This window comes from Pipistrellus kuhlii, unplaced genomic scaffold (genome assembly GCF_014108245.1).
Source record: "Pipistrellus kuhlii isolate mPipKuh1 unplaced genomic scaffold, mPipKuh1.p scaffold_m20_p_7, whole genome shotgun sequence".
Classification (NCBI taxonomy): domain Eukaryota; kingdom Metazoa; phylum Chordata; class Mammalia; order Chiroptera; family Vespertilionidae; genus Pipistrellus; species Pipistrellus kuhlii.
The window spans coordinates 11,206,551-11,229,537 of record NW_023425573.1 but is presented as its reverse complement, the minus strand read 5'-3'; the positions used below and the strand labels follow the sequence as shown (position 1 = coordinate 11,229,537).

Here is a 22,987-nt window from a genome sequence, read left to right as displayed (position 1 = left end):
AGTAAAAGCATCTTAAAAGTGATGACAAAAATTCAATGACATATTTGAAGAATGAGATCAGGTATAAGAAGCGTAAAACAAACTCTGGCCAAAAAGGGCCTTTCATACTAATTTCAGAAACCGAAATGGTAAAAAAGCTGAAACAGGATGTGAGAACATTAGTATAGCTAGCACCTCACTTTAGTGGAAGGTATAGATGGTTCTAGAGGGCACCTACAAGCTTAATTCCCAAACTGTAATTAGAAAGAACCAAAACATTTCATCAATCATCTGCAAAAATATGCTTAGTTTTAGGAATACCCAAAATATAATCAAGGCAGTAAGTGGAAAACATTCTTGATAAAATCAACAGCAGAGTCTGATAAATGGCCTGATTAGGTAAGTGTGCTCTGGTGGAGATAAATAAAACAGCTTCCATTACGTAATACAGAACCTGACATGCCAGGAGCTTTACACATATAATTTCTTTTAATCCTCACCACTGTTTATGAGAGAATATTTATGAATGAGAAAACTAAAGCTTGGGAAGTTAATTTGCCTAGTTACTAGTAGGGAACCAAGCTGTGATTCAAATGCAGACAGGACTCTACAGCTGGTGTTCTTAACCAACTAATTGCATTTTTCAAATGGATCAGCTGTAGAACTTTATCATGCCATATTTTAAAAGATTTTTTTTTAAATGTCCCATGGGCAAATCAGTTGGGAAATTTTGAGTTTTTACTAGACTCTAGATATCTCTAAGCCCCTATTATAAATTTAAAGACCAAAGAAAAAAACAAATGTATTGACTGGCCTTCTTATACTACATCCTTATCTTTTTTCTTTTTAATGAAATTTTTTTTATATATATTTTATTGATTTTTTTACAGAGAGGAAGAGAGAGAGATAGCTAGAAACGTCAATAAGAGAGAAACATCGACCAGCTGCCTCTTGCACACCCCCTACCGGGGATGTGCCCGCAACCAATGTACATGCCCTTGACCGGAATCGAACCCGGGACCTTTCAGTTCGCAGACCGACGCTCTACTACTGAGCCAAACCGATTTCGGCTACATCCTTATCTTGTCTTTCTTCTTTGTAACCTCACAAAGGGAACAATTAATGGAAAATAATACTTCCAGGTTGTGGACTAGATATAGTAGAAGTTTATAATTAGGCTGCTCAAAAATGACTGATTTGAAACTCAGCATTTAAAAATAAATGTTTTTATGTAACAAAAGGTAAACAATTTTTAAAATTAAACTTAAATACATTTGATATGGTTATAGTAAAGAATATGCTCAATCATAGGAGTAAAAGTTATTTGGTTCCCCTTGGTACCATGGACTCAGAAATCTTAGTTGTAAACAAGCAGGATGATGCAATCTGTTGACATAATTAAAGCTGGGTAAACCAGAGTAAGTATGTTCCTCAAATAGTTTGCCAAGTATTTGTCCACCCCTATTATAACTATTGAGCAAATGGGTTGGCATGAATAGTTATATCCTTAATGTGTACATCATTAAGAGGTCGGTATGTCTTCTCATTTACTGGTAACTTCTCCAATTCATCTAGAGTCTCCAGACCATCTATTACCCTGAAAGAGAAATAATATAATGGATAAAAATTTTCTGATTAAAACAAAATATCCATATATGTATAGCAATCGTAGTATCATTAAGAGAAAAGGACCAGCCCAGTCCATCTTGTTTAAGCCACTGTTTTCTCAATGAAAAGACACATTACTGTTAATTTGCATAATGGGCCAGAAAAAAGTATTAGCCTGTCTGAGAAAATAAGGAAATAGACTCAGAGAGGTTATAATTTCCCAAGGTCACAGGGCAGGTAAGTGGTGGACTTACATTTCAGATACATTTAGCTCTTAGACTGCACTTTCCATATTAGTTACACTACTATCACAGCCACTCATATGTATCCTTTCAATAAAATTCCAAAGAAGAAAACCATGACCAGGATACTCACTTTCCAAACACTGTGTATTTCATGTCCAAATGTGGCTGCTTGCCATAGGTGATGAAAAACTGAGATCCATTGGTATTTGGGCCATTATTAGCCATAGATACAACACCTCTAACATTGTGCTGAAAAAGATAGACCAAAATATTAATTTATCTATGTTTTTAAATAAATATTAGGTCTAGTAATAATTAATGTCGTTTTCTAATACTTTTTTAAATCGAATTTATTTAAACAATACAACAAAATTTAATCAACAATATAGTTGCCGTTGTTTCCTACTACTTGTGCCCAACGCTCAGGAAGCATTTTAATCCCTCTGTTGTAAAATTCTTGTGATTTTGATGCAAAAAATTAGGTCAATGCATTTTTGAGGCATTCTTCATTATTAAATTTTTTTCCAAGAAGAAAGTTTTGCAAAGAATGAAACAAATGGTAATCGGAAGGGGCAATATCAGGAGAATATGCAGGTTGAGGGAGAACTTCCCATTCCAACTGGTGCAGTTTTTCAGCAGTGATTCTTGCAGTATGCGGTCATGTGTTATCGTGGTGAAGAATTACGCCCTTCCGATTAATCAGCGCGAGTTCTTTTTCTCTTAAAGCTTGGGCTAACCTTTCCAATTGGGCACTATACACTGCACTTGTAATGGTTTGGTTAGATGGTAAAAGTTCATAATGAAGAATTCCTTTAAAATTCCACCAAACACACAACATCACTTTTTTCACATGCAAGTCAGGTTTTGGCGTGGGCTGCAGAGCCTCATTTTTGTCCAACCATTGAGGCTGCCTTTTCAAATTAACATACAACACCCATTGTTCATCTCTGGTAACAATTTGCTCTAAAAATGGCAAACGGTTTTGACGAGAGAGGAGCGAACTGCAAATTGTGACTCTTTGATTACGGTTGTGGTTGTTGTCAGTCAACTCATGAGGAACCCATTTTCCAAACTTTTGGACTTTGCCAAGTGCACGCAATTGATTGGAAATTGTTTTTTGTGAACAATTTAAAGTTGTCGCAAGCTCTTGTTGGGTAATTTGAGGATTTTGCACCAAAAGAGCTTGAAGAGCTTCTTGATCAAAATTGGACACACGGCCTCGACCACTCTTGTCATCTAACGAAAAATTTCCCTCGCGAAATTTCTCAAACCAACGCTGGCATTTTCTGGCCTAACTGCATCTTGACCAAGAGCACTACAGATGTTTTTTGCAGCCTCACTTGCTTTTCTTCCTAATTGGAAGTCGTAAAGCATGCAGTGCCGAATATGCTCTTCATCCGCCATCTTCTTAGCCCTAGTTTTGCAACAAAAACCAAACCAAACACAAACTTTTTCAAGCAAAACTTGTTAATTGCACTTCACACGTTCTGTAGATACCACGTGTTTGAAGGTTATGTCAATACAAGTCAACGCCAAGCAAGATTTTAAACGAATGTTTAAAAACGACATTAATTATTACTAGACCCGATATTCCAAATACAGGACTAAAACAAGACATGTACTCTTTAACCTCCCAATATTTAAGGAACCAAGAAAACATTTAATCAGCTTCTACTTGGGCAAACTCAAATATTCAGTTGCTGTATTATCTGTATCTGTGAAAACTTACATTAAATTGTTTATATATCAAATCATATACCCCAACCACAAACACTTTATGTACTACCAATGTATAATAGAAATAATCCTTACATTTATGTTATGCTGAAATAAAATGATCGGGCAGACAATAAAACCAAAATCCCCATAATCTCTTTACACATACACTGGACTCTGGCTACTTTATCTGTAAAACAAGGGAGTTTGGACTAGTTCTGGGTTTATTCATAATTCAAATGCTCACAAAGGTCAGCAGATAGTAAGCTGATGCGTGGGCAGAATGTAAACATTAGGGAGTGGAGGAATCTGGCTAAAGGAGTAGTATCTCTTGCCTAATGTCTTTAAAGGTTTTTTTAAACCAGTGGCTATAGAGAATGCATCTATGGGTCTTCACCCATTGGCAGCCAGTTCATAACTCCAGGACTAGGTGATGCAGGCTATTGTAGGAATTAGCAGGGAACCTTAAAATATAATCAAGGTCCTGACCAGTACTACTGATGATTTTTCTCTATATTTGAGGGGGGGAGGTAAGATCATACTTTTTTTTTTTTTAATGTATTTTTATTGATTTCAGAGAGGAAGGAAGAGGGAGAGAGATAACATCAATGACGAGAATCATTGATACGCTGCCTCCTGCACGCCCCCTACTGGGGATTAAGCCAGCAACCCAGGCATGTGCCCTTGAACAGAATCAAACCAGGACCCTTCAGTCCGCAGGCCAATGCTTTATCCATGAACAAAACCAACTAGGGCTACTTTTTTTATATTTTTAAAAACTTCCACTGGTGAGTCTGTAACAGCAGCCAAGATTGAAAAACACTGGTTTAGGATTACAGGTCAGTCTTTTAAAAACTGCCATTAATTAATGTCTAAAAGATTGTTTTGTTTCTAATTCAGGAAAAGGATGATTTTTAAAATAATGTATCACCTCCTAACCTCAACTCCTATAACTAGGGTAGTATTTCTTTTTTTTTCTTTTTTTATGATTTGTTGATTTTTTACAGAGAAGGGAGATAGAGAAACATCGATCAGCTGCCTCCTGCACACCCCCCACGGGATGTGCCCGCAACCAAGGCACATGCCCTTGACAGGAATCGAACCTGGGACCCCCTCAGTCCGCAGGCTGGCACTCTATCCACTGAGCCAAACCAATTAGGGCAAGGGTAGTATTTCTTTATGATAGAAAAGCAAAAAGATAAAATAAATTACTCCTAGTCTTACTATCCAGAGGTAAATACTGCAATTATTTTTTCCCCAGAAAATCCATGATATATTTTAATGTAACTGAAATAGAATATACTAAATTACATATCCTGATTGAGGGGAATTTGTCTCTCTTTTTTGTTTGTTTATTTCTCTCTTTTAAATTACGAAGTTATCATTCTGTGCAGATACAAAGTTTAAAAGACCACATAATAAACTGTTGATGTCATTTCTGGGAAGTGGTTTTATTATTATTATTATTTATTTTTAGAGAGAAAGGGAGAGGAAGGGAAACAAACATCAATTGGCTGTTTCCCACATACACCCCGATGGGAGATTACAGCCTACCAGCTAGGCAGGTGCCTTGACCAGGAATCAAGCTAGTGACCTTTCAGTGTAAGGGTTAACACTCAACCAACCGAGCCACACGGCCAGGGCTGATTTTGTAAAATAGGTATGTATCAGTTTTTTAATTTTAGAAAAAAAAAATTCTTTAGAAAGTTTTAGAAATAATATAAGGCAAATTAATATCCCTAATTTTACATGCTAAAGATATATTTCATGCACTTCTCTTTAACCTTGATGAAATCTACCTCCGGCATTAAGTAACGTTAACATAGGAATACTTAAACATCTAACAGATGATAAAAGTTGGATTTGATAATGGCAATATTGCAACCAGGAAGTCTCCCCACTCTCAAAAAAGGCCAATGGTTTGTGTCATTCAACATGAATTTTATAGTGAGACATGTAAGCCCCTTTGGTGTAATACTGATTAAACATTTCAGGCTGGACCCAAAGACGAGCTCACTTAATATCAACATCCATGTGATGGTGAGATTCCAGTATATATTTTACGCTAGAACTGCCATTTATATTTTCCCCCTGATATCATTTACCAAGTGTGCAGAAACTACAAAAAAGTGTGTATATATGTTCACTTGTGATGTTAACTTGTGTTACTAGAACATATGTATCAAAGTTTCCAAGTGTATACATGGCATGAAAAAATTTTTTTTGAAGTTTGGGGACATACCTTAAGATATTCACTGTATTCATCCTCAAATTTCTTGCCCCAGATACTGTTTCCTCCTCTTCCGGTACCTATATTACAAGACAAATAAAAGAACTATCTAATTAGAGAAAGGGTTTATTTTCTAAAATTTAAGGGCTATTTGTAACTCTTTAAGTACAAATAAAATTTGATATGTCCTCTGTTACTTTCCAAAATTTCACCTTATAAACCAAAAAAAAATAAAATATCTCTACAAAAACAAAAACTCTCCTTATAATATTCATCTTTTAGAGCTTGGTGCTAGTAGCTTCAGCTTAAAAACTGCTTGCTATTGTAAGGTAGCCCAATTATAAACACTCCACATGCTTTTATTTTTCTATTCTTTGTCTACCCCCTTCATACTAGATACACAATTCTCTAGATATTAATGGAATAACTTACCTGAGGGGTCTCCTGTTTGAACCATGAAACCCTTGATATTTCTATGAAATATACAGCCATTGTAGTAATTACTGGCACAAAGAGCCAAGAAATTCTGAAGAAAGTAAAAATAATGATTGAGAAATCATGTAGCAGAAACATTTAAGATAAAGAACTAAGTGTACTTACTAAAAACACTATAAGAGCATATTTAAACTATGTCTTTCAGGCATTACTTGGGATGTTGTTGCTTCCCTGCCTAAAGCACTTCATGGCTTCCTACGGGTTTTGGAATAAGATACAAACTTCTAAGCGGGGCCTACCTCTCCATCTCATGGTAATGACCTCTCCTGTCCTGTGACTCACTCTGTTAACCCCATCAGCCTTCTGAAAATTCACCCCACAGAGGCAGGCTTTCCTACCTTCATTCAGGCCTTGGTACCTACCATCTCTACACCTGGAATGTTCTTTTTATATATCTTTTCACGGAGATGCGACATTACCTTTCACACTCAGTTTAAGTATCCCTTTCTTGGCTGGGCCTGCCCTCACCTTCTTTTAAATAATTCCTTCCCCCATTATTCTCTCTCTCAACATCTTATTTCCTTCAAGACATTATCACTCTCTAGAATTAATGTTTTTCTAGAATAAATTCCCTCCTCCCTAACTATCTCCACACCTAGAATTTTAGCTCCAAAAGGTCAAGAAATGTGTCCTGTTCATCACTGTATTTCCAAATTGTCAAGATAGCGTTTCATGAGTAACTATTGAATGAATAAATACGCACAGCTGATTTTCCTTCCTTCTATCCTTGTCATTGAAACAAGTGAAATAATGGAACACACAGCTCTCTGACCTGATATCTAATGATTACTATTTGCTAAGAAAAATGAGCCAAAAGGAAAAGATGCCAGCCACCCTACCTCTACGTGGAAATTAGGCCAGACATGACGATGGCGGGCTTTTCCTGACAGTGGTTTCATACAAAAGTGTTTTGGGTTTTTTGGGACATTGTTGGCTTTCTAGATCAGTCATTTTCAAAATGGTTATCCTGATGCATTAACTCAATTTTTGTTTGTTTATAACGATACTCACTTCACATGCTTTGGGCGTCCTCTCGCAGAAGATTTCTATTTTAATATCACCTACATCTGTATGCAGTGTCACCGACTGAAAAGGAGACAGAACGTGAGAACAAATGAGATTTCTTCAGGTGAACTTTATGCACTGTATGACTTCTCTAACTAGATAATATAGATATTAAAGACAATGTAAATAAAAACAGAAATACTGTTTCAGAGATGACCTGTCCACATAGCAGCTGTAAGAGAAGTTTTAATCCTTCAGTATTTACTTAAGCAGTAGAAAAAAGCTCCAGGAGGTAAATATATGTTAGTGTAAAATGGTATCTATGCTAAAAGTTGCAGAGCAAGTATTTTGATTGAAATAATTATTTTAAGTTTGAATTTTTCATCAATAAAAACAAAAACCATTGTAATGTTAGAATTACTTAAATGGCATTCACCATTGTTAATATTCATTGAAAAAGAATATGAGGATGACTTTCAAAACATAGTTTCCACCCTTTCCCTTATGTATTGTAATTTAATTATGAGGGACAAAGTTAAAAATTCCTTTCTCGACCAAAGGCAGGACATAAGAAACATCAGTGTTTCTAGAATCTAATTGTGCAGAGGTAACCACAGTCCTTTTTTTTCATAGTACTCTTTATTTTTGTTTTTTGTTTTATCTGTTGCTTTGGTAGCTTGAATACTCCTTTTGTTATCCCATTCCCAAAAGAAGGAAAATGATTATTCTGGGGCTTTCTTGTTCATTCCTCTCCGTTTTAGGTTCGTATCTAGCAGTCAGAGAGTACAGCCAGGTTGAAGATAGAAAGCAGGAGTGTGTGTGTTGGGGAGAGGGGTGTGGGTCATTACTCACTGTTGTTTTTCTACTTCAAGTTCTAATTGCTACCCTTAAATACAGAGCAAAATATCCCAATTAAAATTATAATAACACGACTCCTCCTACTCTCATCTCGGTCTTGTAATCAATCTCTTTCTATAAAAGGTAAATTCTCTGAAAACATAAGTAATTTTGCTTATCTCTGGTTTTGTTTACAACCATTTTTCACTGCCTGGCCATCGATATTTCCATGCAGTTTTCTTTCCCTAACTGAATTTCTAAAAATTACTTACTTTGAAAAACATTCATAAGAATTCTACAAAACTTACGTACCATTTTTCTTCTTGACGGTTATTGTTACTTAATTTCTCTGTCTTATCCAGAAAAGTTCAAAAACGAATCTCCATTCCCAAAAGAAAAAAAAAATTAAGTTCATTTTTTTTCTCTCTTCTCACATGCTTATGTTTTCTGCATATTTAAAAGAAAAAGTCTCGAAGAACTTTTTAACTATTCAGAGATGACCTGTCCACATAGCAGCTGTAAGAGAAGTTTTAATTCCCCAGTAATAAAAATGCGGTGCCAGAGGGATGAAGAGATCCGACCCGGCTTAAAAGCCCAACCTCCTGGGGGCCCCGCTCCCTCTGCCCGCTCCTCCAGGGTCTGGGCCCCGGTTCCCTCCGCGCGGCACGTCGCACTGCCCCCTACAGGCCTGTCCCTCCCCTCCAGGCTCTGCTCAAAACTCTCCTCAAACATGCCTTCACCCCAGTGCCGCCTCTGTCTCCTTTCCCACAGCGCTTACCCTAATGTACCCTGTGCTTTCTTTTTCTTTTAGTTATTTTTCTTTCTTTTATATATATACTTTATTGAGAGGGATAGAGAGCTAGAAACATCGATGAGAGAGAATCATCGACCAGCTGCCTCCTGCACACCACCTACCGGGGATGTGCCTGCAACCAATGTACATGCCGGAATCGAACCTGGGACCTTTCAGTCCGCAGACCGACGCTCTATCCACTGAGCCAAACCGGTTTCGGCTACCCTGTGCTTTCTTAATGTATTAAACATGTTTCAACAACCACCTCTGCACCTGGAATGCTCACTCGAAGCGGCCCAACAACTAAAACACAGCGCCCCGCGAGTATCTGAGGAAGTCAGTGAAAAATGAGCCGTTCCCCATACTTTACCACTTCAGTGAGCTCAGCTGTGGCTAAGTCAGAAAAGATGCGGTGGCAGGCGCCGCCCCAAGTCTGCAGATTTGACATTAGTTTCTTAGGCCACCGGAAGCCGAGCACCGGACCCATTGGAGAGAACGACCCTCGCGGGCTCGCTTCCTCCGCCCCCCCCCCATCTCAACCCAAAACAACTAGAACTAGGGAGACACTGTAATTATGCCCACCTGGAACGCTTTTGACAGTGAAAGGGGACTCTTTTCATTAAATAGAACAAGAATCCTAGCCCGGAACTATTCTGGACAGTCTCTGGAAGCGCCTGGCACTCAGCGGTAGAATGGGAGGGACCACTTCCGCCCGGCGCCTGCCCCAGCCAGTTCCCACGCCGCGAGATCCCGCCCGGGACCGGAAGTGACGCGCGAGGAGCGCTGCCTGGACTGCTGCGTCTCGGGCCATTTAAATTACGGCGGACGGAGCTGCAGACTTCGGGTTTGTGCAGTTTTCTTTCCCTTTGCGGTGCAGGCTGCGGCCGTTACCGAGGGCTGCTGCAAAAGGAGGCGGAAGAGGAGGTAGGGACAGAAGCCGGCCTGGCACGGGAGAGCTGGGGGCTCCCCTTGGAGCTGGCCACCCGGCTCTTCCTTATGCTGGCAGTGGCCTGGAGGTATAATAGATGAGGGAATCTAAGAAGGTCCAGTTTTGCAGGACCTACTAATGTTACTTAATAACAAACACGTGCCTTCTCGAGGTCAGGTATTGTCACCAGCTTTACGTTTCAGTATTGCGACAAACTATGAGCTGGGCACTTGTTTCTTCAGAGTTGGAAATCACAGCGGCTAAGGAATTGGGGCTCTGGGAGTGGAAGAGTCAATATGGTGTTAAGAGACTTTGTTCTTGCGGAAACCGGTTTGGCTCAGTGGTAGAGCGTCGGTCTGCGGACTGAAAGAGACTGTTCTTGTCCAGCATGCTCTGCTGCTCCCATCGTGAATTCTGGCCCCAAGCTAGGCAGCCTTGCTGTTGCCTGATCTGTGAAATGAGGGTATTCGTTATTCCCAAAGGCAATTTCAAATGTAACAGTAGGTAACTCAAATAGGGGTGGCCCAGAGAGCTTCACTGTCCCGCTTGCCAGATTTAGAGGAACCTGGAGAGTGGAGTGCTGTCAGGACGTGGACTCTGGAGGTGGAAGAGATATAAGGACATTAGAAGATCTTCCAGAACAGTAGGCTGGAGTGGTTAACAGAGGCTCCTAATCAGTTCAAGTCATATATTGAATAAGTACTCAATTCTCATCTATATATATAAAAGCCTAATATGCAAAGTATCCCCACAGGAGTTCGTTAGCTCACAGTGACATGCACTGACCACCAGAGGGTGGCATGGAGCAAAGGGAGCCCCTCCACCCCACCGCTGCATCAGCACTGCTAGGGACCCTACCTGTGCATGAATTTTGTGCACTGGGCCTCTAGTATTAAATATTTTTGCTGTAGAAATGTCTTAAAAATTTCTTTTCAAATCATTGGGTTGTGAATATTTTAATTAAATTTACAATTGGCTGTGCTTTCTTGTTAATTGTTGTGTGGACTATGAAATGCTTTTCTCCAACAGTTTAAAAATGAAGAAACAATATCCTTTTTTGTATTGGATATAGCTGTGTAGAACAGCGATTTTTATTTTTATTATTTTTTTAAAATCAATCTTTATTGTTCATATTATTACAAAGGTTCCTCATTTCTTCCCCCCTCCACCAGGTTCCCACCCCTCCCCATCCCCCATTGTCCTCATCCATAGGTGCACAGTTTATGTTCAGTCTCTTCCTCCCTCCCTTTCCCCGATAGTAAATGCCTTTTCAGATAGTAAATCAGTTACTTAGCATTTTCTCATATCAATAATACCACCACATGCCCAATGATACACTTCACACAAAAGACATTTCCAAATAGGTCAACCAGCCTCATCCAGGCCCCACCCAAGGCACTCACAGATCAACACCCCAGCGCTATACTAACTCAACACATCCAGATCTAAGCCTTCATCACTTGATTCAGCAGACCCTCAAGTTCCCGCAAAAGTTTCCAACCATGTCTGAGAGGCAGCCGTGGGGCAGGGGCAGGCGAGGAGTGAGCTGTTCCGGGCCTGGCCCCTGTTGCTCTGGTTCGTTCCACAACCAGCTGCTCCAGGTCTGGTCACTGCCGCTCCCAACCTAGTTGCTCTGGACTTGGCTGCTGTTGCCCTGGGCCTGGCCGCACCCAACCCAGCTGCTCTGGGCCCGGCTGCTCTGGGCCCGGCCGCTCCGGGCAGGCCGCTCCCAGCCTGGCAGCTGCTGCTCCGGGCCTGGCCGAGAACAGCGATTTTTAATTGGTGAGCCACAAGAGTTTTTAAAACATGATCTCTTTTTCCCTTAGATTGTCAAATAAAAAACAGCCAGCACAGCAAATAGCTGTCGATGTGAATGAGTCAACATTATACAGTACCTGTTTTTTGTCAGATCGGCAAAAAATATTTTTGGGTGTGCCACAGAATTTTGTAATTACTTTATGTGTGCCATGAGATGAAACAGCTTGAAAATTGCTGCTCCATTAGGCTCACAGGCTCTGGGCACGCTCCCACCCGTTGAGCCTCGCCTTCCTGGAGCAGATGTGGGCGCAGGGGCAGCAGCGCTGCTTTTTCCTGTCTTGACCCTGCTCATTTGGGGTGACTCCTCTGTGCATCTTGTAAAGTACTTAACTTTATGTATATATTGTTGTAATTTTTTTTTTAACAAAAAGAAAATACCACCTTAATTCCAAACTCTGCTGAGATGGGGTGAGGGACAGTGTTTAGTGCTGGCCTGTGTTGGTGATACTGAGATATGTAAAAGATAATTCCTGTTTTCCAGTGGCGTTAGCATACTGGGAAGACAGACATACAGGAATCTAATATTATGAGAATACTAGGGCAGAATGGGGCGGGGTAGGAGAGAGACACTGAAAAGAAAGATTTGTCGCCGGCACCGGTTTGGCTCAGTGGATAGAGCGTCAGCCTGGGAACTGAGGGGTCCCGGGTTCGATTCCGGTCAAGGGCACGTACCTTGGTTGCGGGTGCATCCCCAGTAGCGGGTGTGCAGGAGGCAGCTGATCGATGATTCTCTCTCATCGATGTTTCTAACTCTCTATCCCTCTCTCTTCCTCTCTGTGAAAAATCAATAAAAAAAATTTTTTTTTTTTAAAGAAAGATTTGTCAAGGAAAGCTTTTATTTTAGGAAGTTGAAGGAGACTTGGAAGAAAGTAATAGAGAAATGGAGAAGGCAGGAGGGGTCGGAGCAGGGATGGGGAGAACAAGAGCAAGGGTGAGGTACTCTGGGGATAAGGGGTGACCATCTGTGTTATGTGCCAGGTGACTTACATAAGTGAATCCACTTGCCCCTCTCGATGGCCTGTGAGGTAGGCTGTGGTGTTTCTGTTTTATAGATGGGGAACCACGCTCAAAAAGTTTCAATAACTTCCTAAGGAAATGCTGGTGAGTGGCAGGGGCAGTGCCTGAACCCAGGTCTGTGTGACTGCAGCTCCTTGGCTCCTATTTTGCAAAGGCAAAGGCCTAACGTGTCCCATTTTTTTTGTGTTTTGGCTTCAGCTATTCAGTTTTTCCCGGTGTCTGTATGTTGTCATCTCACATACGCCTGGTCCCTGCAAGAGTCCGGCTTGTCCATTCCCTGGTCCGCACTCCTTCCTGCTCCTTCATGGATCTGAAGGCTCTCCTTTCCTCCTTGAACGACTTTGCATCCCTCTCCTTTGCCGAGAGCTGGGACAATGTTGGATTACTGGTGGAACCCAGCCCGCCACACACGGTGAACACACTCTTCCTGACCAACGATCTGACCGAAGCAGTGATGGAGGAGGCGCTGCAGAAGAAGGCTGACTGCATTCTCTCCTACCACCCGCCCATCTTCCGGCCCATGAAGCGCGTCACGTGGAAAACCTGGAAGGAGCGCCTGGTGATCCGGGCTCTGGAGAACCGAGTGGCCATTTACTCTCCTCACACAGCCTACGACGCCGCACCCCAGGGGGTCAACGCCTGGCTGGCGAAAGGGCTCGGTGAGGCCCTCTTGTTCTCTCACGTTTCGTATTTTCCCTATAAATGTTTTGACATTTTAGGGCACATGTGTCAAACACAAGGCCCGCGGGCCAAATCCGTCCCGCCAGGCCTTGCAATGTGGCCCGCACCGCGCTGTCATCACTGCACTCCGCTGCGTTTCCATCACAATGACAGTTTATGACTGTTCAGTAAACCATTCGGCCCGCGATTTAGGCTGGATTTTAGATTTTGGCCCCTTCTCTGATTGAGTTTGACACCCCTATTTTAGGGTGTCTTTTCAATAGTGTTTTCATTGCTTTAGGGTGGGATCATTATTGTGTATGCAAAGTATGTTTTAAAATAATGTTGCTGGCCGAAACCCGTTTGGCTCAGCGGTAGAGTGTCGGTCTGCGGACTGAAGGGTCCCAGGTTCGATTCCGGTCAAGGGCATGTATGTTGGTTGTAGGCACATCCCCTGTAGCAGGTGTGTAGGAGGCAGCTGGTCGATCTCATTGACGTTTCTAGCTCTCTATCTCTCTCCTTTCCTCTCTGTAAAAAAAAAAAAAAAAAAAATCAATAAAATATATTAAAAAAATAAAATAAAGTAAAATAAAATAATGTTGCTGAAACCTGGCAACCAAATTACGTTTGGAAAATAACATTTTTATTGTTAATGAATAAGGCGAGCCTGGGAAACCTTCACGCTAATTACATTATGATTCCTCACACAGGTGGCATGGTGCCTGGCAGCCAGGCACTCAGAAACACTTGTTAAATTGAATTGAAAGTTTGGGCCTCTTCAGGACAAACTTAATATGTCACCCAGGTAGACAAGGGGTTTTTTCTTGTTGTTGTTTTTTATATATATTTTATTGATTTTTTACAGAGAGGAAGGGAGAGAGAGAGTTAGAAACATCGATGGGAGAGAAACATTGATCAGCTGCCTCCTGCACACCTCCTACTGGGGATGTGCCCGAAACCAAAGTACATGCCCTTTACCGGAATCAAACCTGGGACCTTCCAGTCTGCAGACCGACGGTCTACCACTGAGCCAAACTGGTTTTGGCTAGACCAGAGTTTTAATGAGGGAATTCAGCACATGTGTTTTAGCTTTACTTTTAGTAAGTCCTTTTAGTTTACTTACTCGTTTTGGGCTGAAGCGTTTGAGGATATAAGCTGGATTGATGTGGTTGAGTAGACATGAGCATTTACACCCTGAGTCATGTAGTACATGGGTAAATTTAATAAGCAGCACAATTGTATGTATTATCTAAAGCACATGCAGCAGTCTTTCTTGTCCAAATTTTTGTGGTATTTAATAATACTGGAAAATAATTCTAAAAATAAATTTTATTTTGTATGTCTGTATTAAATCCCTCATTGTTGGGTAACGTTGGTTGTATAGGAAAAGGATATATGTATATGTGTATAGTGATAAGCATCTGAGAATGAACTTAAAAAATACGAATGTCTTGTAAGTTTTGGCCATAATAGTTTATCTTTTTAATTAGAAAAAAAACAAAACACAAAAACTCCATTTTCCTACCATTTTTTTCTAGGCGTTTGCACCTCCAGGCCTATACATCCTTCCAAAGCACCCAGCTGCCCAACAGAGGGAACACACAGAGTAGAATTTAATGTTAACCACACTCACGACCTGGACAAAATCATGTCTACAGTGAAAGGAATTTCGGATGTTTCTGTCACTTCCTTCTCTGCTAGGTACAGTATATTTCTCTCTTTTCTTGGTGGGTACTTATTTGTGAAGATCTTCCTTACAAATTCTATAATTCTGACATTTAGGTTTGAAACATTGTTTTCCCCAGGAAGTATTTACAAAACAGCCTGCTTCTCATTTGGGTCCTCAAAGGAGGAGAACCATGGGAACTTTTCAAAACAATAAAGGTGACAAGGAACGCTATTTCCTCTGTGGAAGGGACTAGACAGTACATTTTATATGCCGTATTCCTCATCCTCCTGGTAATGGTAAAGGTAGTTGTTTTACTTTAGGGCACAGGTGTCCCTGTGGGTTTGGTTTCAGACAAGCATAATAAAGCAAGTCTAGTTAAAGCGAGTTGTAATCTTTTTACTGGTGGAGGGTCTTGTCTTCAGTTTATAAAGAAAGACAATACTCGTGTAGTTCAGTAAAATGAGGTATGTCTGCTACTCATTCCCAGTATCTTCAATTCAAGTTGTCTTTTTCCTTCCTTTCAGAGAAGTGAGTGTCTTTCCAAACACATACAGACATGAAGAAATGTGTAGTTTTATTTGTTGTTCTCTTAATTAAGTGGTATGGTGTATTTGCCATTTTACTAACAAGATGTCTTAGAGATCTTCCCATGTAGGTATATAAGATCTCTTTCTTTCTATCTTTTTTTTTTAATATATCTTTATTGATTTCAGAGAGGAAGGGAGAGGGAGGGAGAGAGAAACATGATGAAAGAGAATCATTGACCAGCTGCCTCCTGCACGCCCTCCGCTGGGGACCGAGCCCGAAACCCGGGCATGTGCCCTTGGCTGGAATCGAACCTGGGACCCTTCATTCCACAGGCTGACACACTGTCCACTGAGCCAAACCAGCCAGGGCAAGATCTCTTTCTTTTATTGATTTTGTACAGAGGAGAAGGGAGAGTGAGAGAGTTAGAAACATCGATGAGAGAGAGTCATCAATCAGCTGCCTCTTGCACACCCCCTACTGGGGATGTGCCCGCAACCAAGGTACATGCCCTTGACCGGAATCGAACCCGGGTCCCTTCAGTCCCCAAGCCGACGCTCTATCCATTGAGCCAAACTGGTTTCGGCAAGATCTCTTTCTTTTTAACTGCTGCATAATGTTTCTTATTATGGATGTACTGTAGATCTTTTTTCTTTTTTCTTTTTGTTTGTTTATTGTACTATAGATTCTTTAAACATTCCTCTTCCTAACTGATGATTCCTCCCTTCTTTGTAAACTGATGCAGATTTAGTCTGGTTCTAGTTTTACTACATCACAGTTAATGTCTGGGTTTGACCAATAGTCAGGGCCAACCTATTGTTTTTGCTTTTTGTTTTCAAAGCTCTGCAGATTATTCCAATATTGACAACAACACTTCCAGATTATATTTCAAGGTGCCTTTTGTTTCAAGCATTCTATAATTAGAGTTTATGGCTAAATGCAAAACTTCCTTGATGCCAGTATTTTTAGAGACTCTAAGGGCATTGCTTTTCAAAGGGCGATAAGGACTCTCTGCCCTTATGAATGGAGTCCTTATGAAAAAATGCAGATTGTTGGCTTCATCCTAGATTGTGTAATTAGGATGGGCTTTGCCTGAGAATCTGTCCAGAAATTCTTGTATGCAGTGTTGTTTGAAAATTAACTTCTCTAGGGCTTTAAAAAGAATTCAGTTTGCCCCAGCCCATTCACAGATGCTGTTTCACCGGATCTGTAAAAGGTTCAGCAGCTGTCATTTTAGGAAGCGAGGCACAACTGGATTAAGAGCCCTTAGAACTTGCAGGAGACGGCTGATTGATGTATCTCTCTCATCGATGTTTCTAACTCTCTATTCCTCTCCCTTCCTTTCTGTAAAAAATCAATAATATATATATATATATATATATATATATATATATATATATATATATATATATATATAAAACACTGTTGTAGGAAATAATTTGGTTTGGGATTGAATCCTCAATGTCATAAAATCTAATCTTTTACTCTTTTTCCAGGACTGAGGAGGAGGAGCAGACGCGGGTCAGTCTGAACTGTGGTCAGCAGGCTTTGATGCAGGTGGTGGCTCTCCTTTCCCAGCACAGACAGCTCTATCAGAAGACTGAAATCCTGTCGCTGGAGAAGGTAATAAAAATGTCTTCTGTTGCCGAGCGTTGGGTGGCAAATTCATTTGTAAATTGTTAGGTCAGAAAGTAGGCCTTCCCAGGAGTCTGAGCTCCTCCAAGCCAGAGAGTGTTTTCGTCAGATTTGTGTCCCCTGGACACAAGCGTTAGCCTGGAGCCGGCTGTAGTGAGCTCACAGCGTGCACGTTATATTGCTCTCAGCATTTGCTCTTTGTTCTAGGATTGTTTTCTAGGACTGTTTCTCTAACTTCTGTTTTTCAGCCTCTGCTTCTGCACACTGGAATGGGACGGTTATGCACCCTGGATGACTCTGTCTCCTTGGCAACCTTGATTGAGCGAATCAAAAGGCACCTAAAACTATCTCATGTTCGCCTTGCTCTTGGGGTGGGGAGGACCTTAGGTAAATATGTCTCCTTTATTCGGCCAGCATGCCTACCGTTAACATGGGCAAAAGTTGAAACTCTTCCTTGTATTGTAAGTGAAAGAAAACGTGTTAGTAGTTACGGGAGATGCCTGACTGGTTTACGCTATCGATCAGGGTGGTCTAGGTTGTGCTGTGGTAAACATCTCGTTGACTTCCACAAGATTTATTTCTCCACAGTCTGTGCATCTCAAATCGGCCGGGAAGTACCTAGGTGGTCGCTGTTGCAAAGGCAGAGTCTTAAGCCACCAGTTAAACATTCTAGCCTAGAAATGAACTTCGGTTTAACTCATAGCTCAGAGTCAGTCACCTTCCCGACCCAACCCACGTTGGGCATGAAGTACCATCCTGCCCCGTGTTGGAAGAGGGCTGGGAAGTGGCTTCTCCAGCTTCCGTGCAGATCTCGGTGTCTTCCAATACTGGTGACGTTTTATAGCGAGGTGCTGCTACGTGAGCGACCACCGCAGCTTCTGAGTCCTGTAGCCACTGTCTTCTCTATCGGCTCTTCCCGCTACTCGGAAAAAGGACCCCTCAGGGTGTTTGTTGACCCCTGCAATTTGCCTAGCAGTGTCATGAGTAAGTTAAGAATGTGAGTTCCCACTGCAAAGCCGCCTAGAGGTTGTGAGCAAGGATTCCGAGTGTCTTGGGTAAAATTCATCTGTCCTATTGGCTGCATGACTTTGACAATAATTTAACCCCTTGAGTCCCGATAGCCACATCTGTGAAAACCATGGTGGTAATAAAACCTGACTCATCAAAATAGATGTGCACAGGGACTGGTACCCAGTGAGTGCAGGCTCTGAGCTCTGTGGCAGGTGTCAGTGTTCCCCTTGTGTCGGTGAGACACTGAGGTTCAGAGATACTTATCCGGAGGTCTACAGTTGGATCAAATAACTCATGGGTGTTAATTTCCAAACCAGCCGAAACCGGTTTGGCTTAGTGGATAGAGCGTCGGCCTGCAGACTGAAAGGTTCGATTCCTTGACCTTGGTTGCGGGCACACACCAGTGGGGGGGCCGTGCAAGAGGCAGCTGGTCGATGTTTCTCTCTCATCAACGTTTCTAACTCTCTATCCCTTTCAATTCCTCTCTATGTAAAATCAATAAAATATATTTTTTTTAATTAAAAAATAATTTCCAAACAAAATGGATAGCAGAGGTGGGATTTGACTTCCAATCCAACTCCAGAGCCCCTGTTTTAAAGTAGCGCTATTGTGTGACTACTAATGACGTTTTTATTCTCGAAACCTACGTGCTAAATACTTGTTGGATTTGGGCCTGGAAGTTTCTGTTAGTTCACTCTTCAGAGGTTGCTCTTTATTTATTTATTTTTAATCCTCACTCGAGGATGATCTCCATTGGTTTTTAGAGAGATGGGAGAGGGGGAGGGAGAGAAATGCTGTTGTGAGAGAGACACACTGGTTGCCTCCCACAAGGGCCCAACCAAGGCTGGGGATCTGGGATCCTTCAGTCCGTGGTCCACACTCTGTCCACCGCACCACACCAGCTAAGGGCCAGCGGATGCTCTTTTAAAGTAAACAGGTATTTAGAAATGTGTCAGATCCATTTGTAGCATTCCTCTAACTAGCCCTGTTAGTTCCTCTGCTTCCTCACCTGAGAACAGATAGTACCTGCCTAACTCTCCCTGTTGCCTGGGGACCCAGGTAGGTTACTTCCCCTGATAGCGCTGCAGTAAAGCCGAGAGCTATACTGTTAACATTATTCAGCGGTGCCTTACACGGGCTTGTGCAGCCTTGTATGTCTAAAGGAATAGTAACCTTGCCTTGGTTAGTTATGCTATGCACTATCAAAGAATAATCTGTCTGCCTATATGAGGACGTTTTGTGTGTGTGTGTGTGTTTAATATATTTTATTGATTTTGTACAGAGAGGAAGGGAGAGAGACAGAGAGTTAGAAACATCGATGAGAGAGAGTCATCGATCAGCCGCCTCTTGCATACCCCCCACTGGGGATATGCCCGCAACCAAGGTACATGCCCTTGACCGGAATCGAATCCGCACCCTTCAGTCCGTAGGCCGATGCTCTATCCACTGAGCCAAACCGGTTTCGACTGTGAGGACATGTTTTATTTTTTAAAGTTCAAAAAGCAAAATTTATATGCTTGTCATTAGGGCAAGCATGAAATTTATATTATATTTAGGATGTTGGGTGCAAATTGTAATATGAAACTGAAGGGGAATTGTAAAGTACCGGTCTCATGCTTCCCTTCTCTTGCAGAGTCCCAAGTCAAAGTGGTGGCTCTATGTGCTGGCTCTGGGAGCAGTGTTCTGCAGGGGGCCGAGGCCGACCTCTACCTCACAGGTAGGGCAGCCGTTGGATTTCTCTTCTCCCCTTTTTGTGTCCTTTCCTAACCGTGGTTTATTTTTTACAAATTTAAAAAGCAAATTTTAGGACCGCCCCTGACATATAGATGGAGCTAATAAATGTTTTTTGAACCTGAACTAAATAAGAACTACACCAAAATTAGGGACATACCTTATTCTTTGTGGAGAGAAGAAAAACCATTTAACAGTTTATTATCAGACTGTTTAAAAATACTAATGTCTAGCACTTATTTAACTTGTCTTCTTCCTCAACATGATTTCTCTCAGATTTCATGTCACTTTCTACATCTTGCCTTAGCTAAAAGATAGTTCTTCTAACTCAGCCCTAAAATCAACCATCAGTTCTGCCTATGGTCTTGATCCGGCATCTAGAAGGGTTCAGGAACCTGAAGAAGGCGTTGTGCGTAAATTAATCAAGAGTTCAGAGGCTAAACATAATTTTGAAAGGCATTATGGGGAGTTAGAGGAGCTTGAATAGGTGCTTGAATAAAACATATTTCTTATAATGAAATGACACATATGAGAGGTAGAAGGGTAACTTTTTCTTTTCTTTTTTTTAATATATTTTATTGATTTTTCACAGAGAGGAAGAGAGAGGGATAGAGAGTTAGAAACATCGATGAGAGAGAATCATCGATCAGCTGCCTCTTGCACACCCCCTACTGGGGATGTGCCCGCAACCAAGGTACATGCCCTTGACCGGAATCGAACCCGGGACCTTTTAGTCCGCAGGCCGACGCTCTATCCACTGAGCCAAACCGGTCCAGGCTAGAAGGGTAACTTTTTCTAAGAACTTTTTCCCCCCTTATATTTTATGCCTTTATATTCCTATATACATCTCAAAATTATACTTTTTGTGAACAGGCTGAATTGTGCACAAAATCTTTTTGCTCTTAAATTAGAAGTCATCAGGTTCACCAATGGTGTTCTTAAAAATTAAAAACATTTTGAGTTTTCCAGAAATTATTTCACAAAGGATGAGTCCTCTCTCCACAGTAACAATTTCTAGGAATTTTGCCTAAGTCAAAGGAAAATACTGTTTTTTAATTTAGAAATAACATGAAACTCATTTCATTTTTATGAATGAGACTAGGGTTGATGCTAAAAACGTTGAGGCTCACAAAGCATAAAGGAGTCTACTGGGAAGTATACGTAAGGTTTTCTTGAAACATTTAATACTAACGTAAGGAACGTTCTGAAAGCCCCATTTTACTGAGCAGGTTGTTTTATTTTATCATGGAAACAATTGAATGGGTGGCCTTACAGCTCTGGCTCTGGCAGTATTAAGAAACTGTTGGGTATGTAATTTTGGATCCTTGTCCTGGGCCTGCCAAGGAGAATTTAGAATTCTCAGTAGGATGGTTTCTGAATTTTTAAATTGGAGGACATGTAAGAGCCTATACATAACTGCCTAGATTTATCTGTGGAATTCTGTTACGCTTGCTTCGTACAGAATGCACAAGTAGTCTTTCTGCTGTTGTGGTTCAGCATTACAGACTGTGTCTAATGTTTAGGTATGTGCTCTTTCCTTTGCCGGCAGGCGAGATGTCCCATCATGATGTTTTAGATGCTGCTTCGCAAGGAATAAATGTCATCCTCTGTGAACATAGCAACACTGAGCGAGGCTTTCTTTCCGACCTTCGAGATGCGCTGAGTGTTCACTTGGAGAATAAGATTAATATTATCCTGTCGGAAGCAGACAGGGACCCTCTTCAGGTGGTGTAATGCATGCGGCGTAGAATGACATCTACTTTACAAACCGTTTCCCTCCTCTCGAACGCACATGATCAGTGGCGTCCGTATCCGTAATATTTAGAACGTACATTGTCATTTCTGGTTTGTTTATCTGCTTCACCATATGTTCTATAGTTTTTAGGGTAAACACTGTAATGTAACTATTATTAAAAAACAGATATTTAGCCCTGGCTGGGTAGCTCAGTTTTGAGGAACTTCAATGTTTTTACTGAAAACAAATAAAAAACAAATTAAAAAAACTATAAATAAAAGTGATTCTATTCAAATTGGAATTTTATTAATAATAAAGACTATTGACACTTCTTGCAAATAGTATAGGCACAAAAATTATAAAAATAAACTAGTGGATATTTAAGGGCAAATGTAAAGTTTACACATTAGATCATTAAAGATTTTGTATACTTTTTATACTGCAAGTTATAAACTAGATATGTTAAGAAAGAAAAAAAAGTGCAAACCAGTAAGAATATGCTATCCTGTTTTTAAAAGGAAAACATACAGGCAAAAACCCTTATATGTGCATAGACCTCCTTTGGAAGGTTATCAGTGGTTGCCTAAGGAACTGGATCAAGGAATAGGAAAAAACTGCTTTTCGTTGAATAGCCTTTGGTACAATTAAAAAAAGTTTTAGAGTCAGTAATGTACAGATTCTTTAATATTTTAATAGTAATTATCTTTTAGATTAAACCCTTAATTCATGAATTTAATATAAAACTGATTAATTATATGCCACAAAGAAATGATTTTAAAAATTCCGAGAATTTTGGGAAATATTTTCATGGAAGGCATTTACAAAATAAATGAGTAAAAAAATGCTGATGTGATATATACTTTATTACAGTGATATTAATGAAGGTTTTCATTTCCAAGTATGAAATATTTCAGGGAATATGTGAAAACTGTAGGCTGCTGAGTACAGTGGCCAAGGTTAGCCTTTTTTCTTAGGAAAAGGGCTCATGTAAATATTTAGGAGGCTGGAAATTGTGACTAAGAAAAAAACTGAAATGCCTGTGAGTTTTAGACTTACTTGATAGAGAAAGCAATTAATTTAAGGCCAGCCCAGCCCGTGTGGCTCTTGTTGAGCATCAACCTATGAACCAGAAGGTCCTGGTTCAATTCCCAGTCGGGGCACATGCCTGGGTTGTGGGCTCGATCCAGGGCATGTGGGAGGCAGCCAGTCAATGATTCTCTCACATTACTGATATTTCTATTTCTCCCTCTCCTTCCCTCTCTGAAACCAATAAAAAATATTTAAAATTTAAACCCAGCTATTAATTTGCTACTTACATGCATGTTATTCAAGAAAAGAAATAGGTCAATA

The 22,987-nt window shown here is 40.8% G+C and overlaps 2 protein-coding genes across 8 annotated transcripts; one reads left to right on the top strand and one right to left on the bottom strand.

The window, feature by feature from the left end:
- Positions 1-1,189: 1,189 nt before the first annotated feature.
- Positions 1,190-9,614, bottom strand: PPIL3 (peptidylprolyl isomerase like 3). Of its 4 annotated transcripts, none has more exons than XM_045575632.1 (7): positions 9,491-9,614; positions 8,428-8,495; positions 7,285-7,359; positions 6,211-6,304; positions 5,791-5,858; positions 1,963-2,081; positions 1,190-1,576 (listed from the first exon to the last, which is right to left on the bottom strand). In XM_045575632.1, the coding sequence occupies exons 2-7, from the start codon at positions 8,428-8,430 to the stop codon at positions 1,450-1,452; spliced, it is 486 nt and encodes a 161-aa protein (XP_045431588.1). In that variant the 5' UTR covers positions 8,431-8,495; positions 9,491-9,614; the 3' UTR covers positions 1,190-1,449. The 4 variants fall into 4 exon arrangements, with proteins under 4 accessions (XP_045431588.1, XP_036276932.1, XP_045431589.1 ...); XM_036421039.2 differs by lacking the exon at positions 9,491-9,614 and adding an exon at positions 9,279-9,437; XM_045575633.1 differs by lacking the exon at positions 9,491-9,614 and adding an exon at positions 8,894-8,911.
- On the top strand, positions 9,571-22,104 carry NIF3L1 (NGG1 interacting factor 3 like 1). Of its 4 annotated transcripts, none has more exons than XM_036421029.2 (7): positions 9,571-9,702; positions 12,869-13,330; positions 14,870-15,032; positions 17,022-17,148; positions 17,409-17,547; positions 19,805-19,888; positions 21,452-22,104. In XM_036421029.2, exons 2-7 carry the CDS (start codon positions 12,895-12,897, stop codon positions 21,634-21,636), a joined length of 1,134 nt encoding a protein of 377 aa, XP_036276922.1. In that variant the 5' UTR covers positions 9,571-9,702; positions 12,869-12,894; the 3' UTR covers positions 21,637-22,104. The 4 variants fall into 4 exon arrangements, with proteins under 4 accessions (XP_036276922.1, XP_036276924.1, XP_036276923.1 ...); XM_036421031.2 differs by having other exon boundaries at positions 9,623-9,752; positions 12,870-13,330; XM_036421030.2 differs by lacking the exon at positions 9,571-9,702 and adding an exon at positions 9,711-9,832 and having other exon boundaries at positions 12,870-13,330.
- Positions 22,105-22,987: the final 883 nt, after the last annotated feature.